Raw genomic sequence first — 8,132 nt, 5'->3', positions numbered from 1 at the left:
CCTAAGAATTCCTATTTTTGTGTCTATACAATAAAACTTCAGATATCTACTATATTAATGTAACAAAGAAAAAAGAACATAAAATTGCATCTTGCTTCTTAAAATTGAATGCTATATTTTCAATTAGATTTAATTTTTTCATTTGCCCTAAAATAAATAATGATGATGACTTATAAGACAATTGCCTTATAACCATGAAAGTAACTCTATCGTACCAATGGTCTTCATTTTAGCCTCTTGCCACAGAATGTTTTCATGAGAAAATTTAATAAAGATACTTTTAGTTTGTAAAGGAATAAAAGACTTGTTTTCCAAAGGTATTTGAGGTTTTCTATCTGGCATTTTCCATTTCTCATAACCTTATTTCCATATTGTGAAATGTATAAATAAACTCTGCATCTCTATTTTATACAAATTAGTGTGTGCACACTTCTGTGTATATGTATATATAGATATAATATAGATATATCTGTAAATACCTATATATATACTCTACATATATATAAATTATGACTAAGAGTAGACCATCCAGATAATTCCTCTGGAGAAGGTTCCTGGGACAATATAAAAATGTGGTCTTCAGAAGCAAACAACAAAACAGCCTTATACACCCAACTGCTGTTTAAAATGCTTATAAACACACAGTCAGTTATCCATTTATTGATTGCCTAGTCATGGTTTTGGAATATCCAAGATTATAGAAAATATAAGACAATACCTCATAAAAATTGTGACGAAAGGGATGGCTGATGATTTAAAAATAAACCTCCATACTATAAAAAGTCATGTAAATTTACCCCTTGAAAGAAAAAAAGCTTTAATATTAAAATTAGAGTTCTATTTTTAATAATCCTTTTGAGTAAAGAAATAATTTGCAAACTTCTATTTTATACTGTTACTGTCATAAAAGCAGATCTTTTCCAGGGACGTCACAATGTCAATCACAACAATGCAAGTAGGACCATTCTTTGGAAGGACTGGTCTGAAGGTTTAAAGATAGGCTTTTTCATTGAATTCCTGAATTTATATACTGTGGGATTGGCTATGAGACTCCATAAAATGTAAAGATAGTTCATAGTTCAGACAGTTCCAGCTCTATTATTTTCAGGCACAAAACCCATATAATTTTGTACAAAACTTTGATTTTTTTATTTGCGAAATTAAAAATATGGTATTATATATATATAAACTTCTATTCCTCTATAAATATAGATGACTTTGTGATAGTGAACAGAATAAATGCATACCAAATTCAAAGACCATTGTCATTTAAGGGTATGACAGACATGGATAAATTTAAGTCCTAAGTACCGGCATTTTGATAAACTCTTAAAGTTTAAAACAATACAATCAGGAAGATTGCTTTTCTCATCTTTTTCACAGAGAACTAAAGTGAATATTTTTAAATGGCTTTGAAAGATTTACATTTGATACATTTCTGTAAATCCAAAAAGGAGCACACAGGATTTAACGCAATAGACCTGCACACATTTTTCCCTTTAGCATGCATGCCCATATTTTGTTTATTTCAGGAGCTAATCCCATCAATTATTTTAGCTCCTTTATCTCCTGGAATCTTACCAGGTTATTACTAGTGATGTGGATTGTTTCTCCCTCAGAACGTGTTGCTGAATAACAATCATAACAATATATTGAAAGTGTACAACTTTTACATTTTAAAGTTTCTGATAAATGTCTAATTATTATTTGATTAAAAATAAGAAAGAAGCACTTCATTTTGAGGAAGTCCATTACACTGAAATCTCCTTCAAGTTTTCATACTCGGTTTACGTTCTGTTGTCCTGTTAAGGAAAGCAAAGATCAACTCCCTAACAAAGCTTTCCAGGTGATCTCAACGTTTCCATTTTACAGAACGGTAAAATCTAAACGCGGCTGTCTCAGTCCAGAGGCAGGTTGCCAGGCATCAGTATGCAATTAGAACTAACATTTTATAACCCCCATCTTCAGTCTCTCCCAACCCACACAAAGCTTCATGGCGCTTCCCAAATCTCAGTAACCACATCTTTCCATGACGCCGGCCAAACCCATACCAGGTTTTAGACACTAGAGAATGAAATGAGCTCATCCACCAAAAATTAGACTTAAAAAAGTTTGGCATTAGTTATCCCGCTCACCCTCTAACCAACTTAGACGGAAGGAGGGAGTGTCTGGGCGTTGGAAGCCAGTGCGGAGGGAGGCTGGGACTGCCAGCGCCCACATCTGTGGGCCTCCTTGAAGCTAGGGGGAAGGTTCTGGATAGTGAAAAAATTCAGCTTCGGGAAATCAAAGGGACCAGCCTTCGCCATCTGGCCCCGAGAAGGGCAGACTTGGGATGGGTGGGGGCCCACCTTCGGATTTGGAAGCTTTGGGGAGTTCAGTACCTAAAGAGCCGGGACCCCAAGCAAGGAAGGGAAGGGAGGGAGCAGAAAGAGGAGGCGGGAAGTGAGCCGGGCCGTACAGCCCCAGATGCACTCCACCCGCGGCAGGGAGGGGCGCGCGAGGACGAGCAGGAGCACCCGGCGGTGCGCCGCTCCGGTTTTATCTCTGCAGTACTCCGAGAAGGGCAAGAAGGAAAAGCCTCAAATGGTTAAACCGCCCTAAATAATTAAATTTTAAACAAAAAAGAAACAAAGAGGAAAGTAAGAGAAAAACGCGTGATCGGCCGTCATTTAAATACAAATATACTTACAAAAATCTTACACAGGCTATTTACAATCACAAAAGCGCACAGTCCTGGTACCAGAGTGTGAGCGCAGAGAGGTCTGTCCAGTCCCCCTCTGGCAGTTGAGCCCTCGAGTCCGTCTGCCCCCAGGGACGGAAGCTTTTGCAGGAGCTATGTTGTTAAAACGAGCCTGTGAACGTGTCTGGCGAGGAAGCCTCGAGTAACCAGGCTTGGCAAGCATTCCAAGGGACCAGCTTTTGGGGGTGGCTGGGACAGGCCCGAGGGCTGGGAATGGGCTGAGCCTCCAGGTCTCAGACGGTGGTCTCCCCCTGTTTGCTGTTGGTGAGCCTGGTGTAGAACTTCCTCCAGGAGTTGAGGGTCTTGCCGGACCAGATCCAGAAGCCTGACGTGATGCCCACGATCAGCGTCATAAGGTACTTGATCATGAAGACTGTGAAGTCAGGGCTCATGGGCGGGTGCGGCGGGGCGCCTCCGCCTGCCTGGAGATGCGGGCAGGGGATGGCGTAGCTCTTGCAGCTCTGGGCCACCCAGCTGCGCTCCCACTGGTCCCGGAAGGCCTGCTCGTAGAAGTAGCAGGCGATGACGATAGTGGCTGGCACCGTGTAAAGCACGCTGAAGACGCCGATGCGCACCATGAGCTTCTCCAGCTTCTCGGTCTTGGTGCCATCGTGCTTCATGATGGTGCGAATGCGGAAGAGCGACACGAAGCCGGCCAGCAGGAAAGACGTGCCGATGAACAGGTACACGAAGAGCGGCGCCAGCACGAAGCCACGCAGCGCGTCCACGTTGTTGAGCCCCACGAAGCACACCCCACTCAGCACGTCTCCGTCCACCTGGCCCAGCGCCAGGATGGTGATGGTCTTGATGGCCGGCACGGCCCAGGCGGCCAGGTGAAAATACTGCGAGTTAGCCTCGATGGCTTCGTGGCCCCACTTCATGCCGGCTGCCAGGAACCAGGTGAGCGACAGGATCACCCACCAGATGGAGCTGGCCATGCTGAAGAAGTAGAGCATCATGAAGAGGATGGTGCAGCCCTCCTTCTTGGTGCCCTGTGCCACTGTGCGCGCCCCATCCTCGGCGAACTTGTCGTTACACACCACCCGGTCCTCCAGCAGGAAGCCGGCGATGTAGGCCACGGCCACTGCCGTGTAGCAGCCTGACAAGAAGATGATGGGCCGCTCCGGGTAGCTGAAGCGCCGCATGTCCACCAAGTACGTGAGCACCGTGAAGAGCGTGGAGGCGCAGCACAGCACTGACCAGATGCCGATCCAGGTGCGCGAGAAGCGTAGCTCCTCGGGTCCAAAGTACATGAGCCCGTACACCTTGGTCGGCTCACAGGGAGCGCCGCAGTCCTTCTCCCCCAGAAAGTGGTAGTTGAGGTAGGAGGGCACCTTGAGGGCGCGCGGGCACGAGAACTTGCCTCGCTCCGAAGCGCCGGCGCCTCCCGGGAAGCCGCCGCCGCGGTGCCCCCCGCCGCCGTGCTGGGGGTTGCTGGTCCAGAACTCCGGCAGCAGCGAGGGCGTCGGGGTGCCCTTGTCCGACGTGTTCTGGCCCACACACAGCTCGCCGGCGCCGTGCACGGGGAACTTCTCGCACTTGAGCGTGTCAGGCCACTGGAAGCCGAACTTGTTCATGAGCGCCTCGCAGCCCTGGCGCGCGCGCTCGCATAGGGAGCGGCAGGGCGGCAGAGCCTGCTCCAGCACGGTGCACACGGGCGCGTACATGGAGCACAGGAAGAACTTGAGCTCGGCCGAGCACTGCACCTTCACCAGCGGGTAGAACTGGTGCACCTCGAGGCCCGCATCCTCCTGGTTCGTGTGGCCCAGCAGGTTGGGCATGATGGTCTGGTTGTACGCGATGTCCGTGCACAGCGGGATGGAGATGGGCTGGCAGTAGCCGTGGTCCGGGATGGAGATGCCCCGCTCGCCGTTGTACTGCTGCCCGCTCTGCTGCTGCTGAGGCGGCGGCGGTGGGGGCTGCTGCCCCGGCCCGGGCCCCTGGCCCGCCGCCTGCGCCCGGACCCCCAGCAGCAGCGGAGCTTCCAGAAGCCAAAGCAGCAGCAGCAGCCGGCGCGCCAAGCGCCAAGAGTCAGCCGGGGGGCGGCGGCGGCTGCCCGCGTCCCGGATCCCCTCCGCCACCGGCCCGGCCTGGAGCGCCCCGGCACAAAGTTCCCAGCTCGCGCCGCCGCCGGCGGCCCGGGACTTCTTAAGCGCCTCCTCCTCAGCCATACTTTCTCGGCTCCTTTCTTGGCGCCGCTGGGCTGGGGCTGGCGGTGGCGCGGCCGGCGGCGGCTCCTCCTGCGGCCGGGGAAATCTCCTCTGCGCCGGTGCCCTCCGTCGAGCCCGAGCCGCGCTCGGCCCGCTGCTCCGGCTCCCGCTCCGCGTCCCGCAGCCGCCGCCGCCGCGGAAACTTGCGATTCATGAAGCGCGGGCGGCGGGGAGAGCCCCGGTGGCTCGGGCGCTCCGGGGTCGCGTCCCGCCTTCTTGGCCCTCGGCTCGGTGGCTCCCGGCTGGCGACGCCGCGCTAGTGGTCGCGGCCCCGAAGAGCGCGCAACTGTCCGCAGCCCAGCGGCCTCGGCTCCCCCCTGCGCCTCCGCCTCCTTCTCCGCCGCCGCCGCCTGACCATTTGTGTCAATCCCTCAACTCGCTAGCTCTCCTCTCCCTCGCGCGCCCTCGGACCGGTTTCCAGGCGCCCCGCAGTCTGTCTTTCACCAGGAGGGAGGAGCCTTGAAACCGACGCGGAACTGGAGGCTCAGGGACCGTCGCCCAATCGCGGCACTGGCTTCCCGGCGCAAAGGGAGCCAGCCGCCTTCTTCCCCCAAAGAAAGTCGGCGGCGGGCGGGAGGAGGAGGAGGCGGGAGGTGGAGGAAGTAGTAGTGGTGGCAGAGGCACCGCTCGGGCACAAAGAGTGGGTTTGCTATGAAGCGGGACAGGCTTGATTGCTTTTGCTTTTGCTGAAGGAAGGGCGAGGACAAGTAGGAGAATGGTCCCATATGCTGCTGGAGATAATGAATAGGAGTCGGCAGACCGCGGGACTTAGCTTTTCTTTTCTTTTATCCATTTTCATGTTTAAAAATCCTACTCTTAACGCCGGTTACAAACAGCAAAGCGAGCGCTGCGATCAGAACAGATGCCTTTGACTTAAGGAGCGCACGGCTTCCTTTGAGTTTATGTCTGTCTAAGTTTTGTTTAAAATATTACTCTAATAAATCCTAGAGCTCTCGGCTGGGCTTGGCGGGCTTTGGACGCGCCATTTCCCTCAAGGAGAAGTTCACGGGATCGCTGTCAAATGAAGAAAAACAACAACAAAGCACAAACACAAACTTTGATGGAATTTAAAAAGTAAAGCCAGATGTGCCGTCTGCTACTATTATCCTTCTTGTAGTCAAACTCCTTTTTCTCCTCTTTAATCAAATCGGAAACAGAAGCAAAGGGAAACTATCCATTAAATATTTCAGAGAGAAAATCTTGAGAACCCCACGACCTCTCTTCGGGAGAGTGCTCGCTGCCCGAGACTCTGCTTGAGGGCAGCCTGGGCCCTTCCAAAGCCCGGGGCCACCCACGGCTCTGGGGAACTTCTGAGTGTCTGACCTGGGCAGGTTATGCGTCACAAGCTGGGCTGCAGCGCGATCTTCCACCCATAGACAGAGAAGGGATGCTAGTTTAAAAAACAAACAAACAAAACAACGAAGTCTGAAAGCAAAAAGCAAACTGCATATTCCCTTCCTAATTCCTAAACCACACAACCCATCTCAGCAGCCTTACATTCTCATTGTTGTCGTTTTCTGTGTAAGATGTTTTAGAATAATGGTTTAACTAGCGAGTCAGTTTTATCAATAAACTGCCATTGTATTATTAATTCTACCTATGACTAGACTCTCTCCCGGGATACCTTTTTTTTTTTACACTTTAAATATCTTACAATTTTATCAATTATCCCTCAATAAAGCTAGAAAAAATGAGGATAATAATGTAATATAATTTAAAAGTCTGTCAATACCTACTTAGCCTAGTGTCTTCTAAATAATGTTTTAACTGTATTACAGTATTTGTCCAATCTTGGGATACTTTCCTACAATTATTTTCGATCTTTTGTTTTCCATTCATTTGTTTAATAAATACTTACCAAACACCTAATATGCTGTAAGCACTGTTAAGTAGTAGAATACAAAGATGAACAAGACATGGCCCAGCCTTACAGGAGGGCATAGTACAGTGGGACACAGAAATGTAGATCAGTTAGCATAACAACCATCTCAAAGCTGAAGGAGCACAGGAGAAGCAACCAGACAGGGTGGGGAGGGTTCTGATGGAGAAGTGGATGGAAGGTGCAAAAGCGAGGAGCTCTGAAGTACTTAAGTTGCTGAAGGGGATGGGAGTGAGTGTGGCTAAGATATTACGGGGAAGGCAGGAGAAACTTTTAGTCCAAGCTAAAAAGTTTAGGCCGAATTATATAGACAATAGGGAGCTATTGAGGGTCACTCTTTCCCACAAAAGCAGAAGGTGGCTTCAGGATGCCTCTGAAAGAGGGAACCTGGGGTGCACTGTCACTGGGAAGTTTAAATATTAGTCTAGACATGAATGTCACCATTTAAGATGTGTGTTACTTGTATTACATACTAAGAAGGCACTGAATTCCATCACAGTGCATGTTGGTGTCTCTAAAGAATGTGCAGTCATATCTTTACCTGTTAAAATGAAATGGTATCTGTGTGTCTCAGATACATATATTATCGTTTTTCAAATACTCATGGCTCTACATCCATAAATTCATAAAATGCATAAAATATATATTGTTTTTAAGTATTTCTGGATCCCTAGTATTCCTAGGAAAAGAAAAAGCTACAGGTACTAAATGTACAACAGGTATCATACGTGAACGTGAGTGTGCTAGTGTGTGTGTGTTTGTGTTGGCAGTCATTTATGAAAGATGTTGATATTGAAAAGGAGGTTGGGAAGCACAAGTGCTCTATGAGGTTCCTTGAGCACTCATAGTCCATAACTCTTCATTTTACCCTCCAGCATCCTGGCCACAGTCTCCCGGGGACACTTATTCTCTAGCCTTCCACCCTGATGCTCATTCCTCTGCTGAGAGTATCCCAGGCTTAGAAACTTGACCAAGCCCGTCTTCCTTCTACCACTCCTCTATTGTAAAGACTTATCTGTCCTGTGTTGCATTCTCTCAAGGTTGTTCTAGATGACTGGGCAGGGTGAAAAGTGAATTTATTCTAATGTATTAATTACCAAGAAGCATCACATGCGTTAAGCATCCAGCACACCATCACCCAAACCCTTCCCCTTCTAGGGTAGGTCACACAGAATATGGCACAGGGCTCAACTCTGTTCCTCAGAGTAGGTGACACTTTCCTGCTTCAAGAGTTATCCTATTGAAATGCTTGAGCTTGTTTTATCTTCTACTCTACAGGGAAATTTACCAGGGAGGAGTCTCG

At 48.9% G+C, this 8,132-nt stretch overlaps 1 protein-coding gene across 1 annotated transcript; it reads right to left on the bottom strand.

Moving 5' to 3' along the window:
* Positions 1–418: 418 nt before the first annotated feature.
* FZD1 (frizzled class receptor 1) lies at positions 419–5,083 on the bottom strand. Its single transcript, XM_058525259.1, has one exon. It carries the CDS (start codon positions 4,909–4,911, stop codon positions 2,974–2,976), a length of 1,938 nt encoding a protein of 645 aa, XP_058381242.1. The 5' UTR covers positions 4,912–5,083; the 3' UTR covers positions 419–2,973.
* Positions 5,084–8,132: the final 3,049 nt, after the last annotated feature.

This window comes from Diceros bicornis, chromosome 3 (assembly GCF_020826845.1).
Source record: "Diceros bicornis minor isolate mBicDic1 chromosome 3, mDicBic1.mat.cur, whole genome shotgun sequence".
Taxonomy (NCBI): domain Eukaryota; kingdom Metazoa; phylum Chordata; class Mammalia; order Perissodactyla; family Rhinocerotidae; genus Diceros; species Diceros bicornis.
This window is presented reverse-complemented; position numbering and strand designations above follow the sequence as displayed.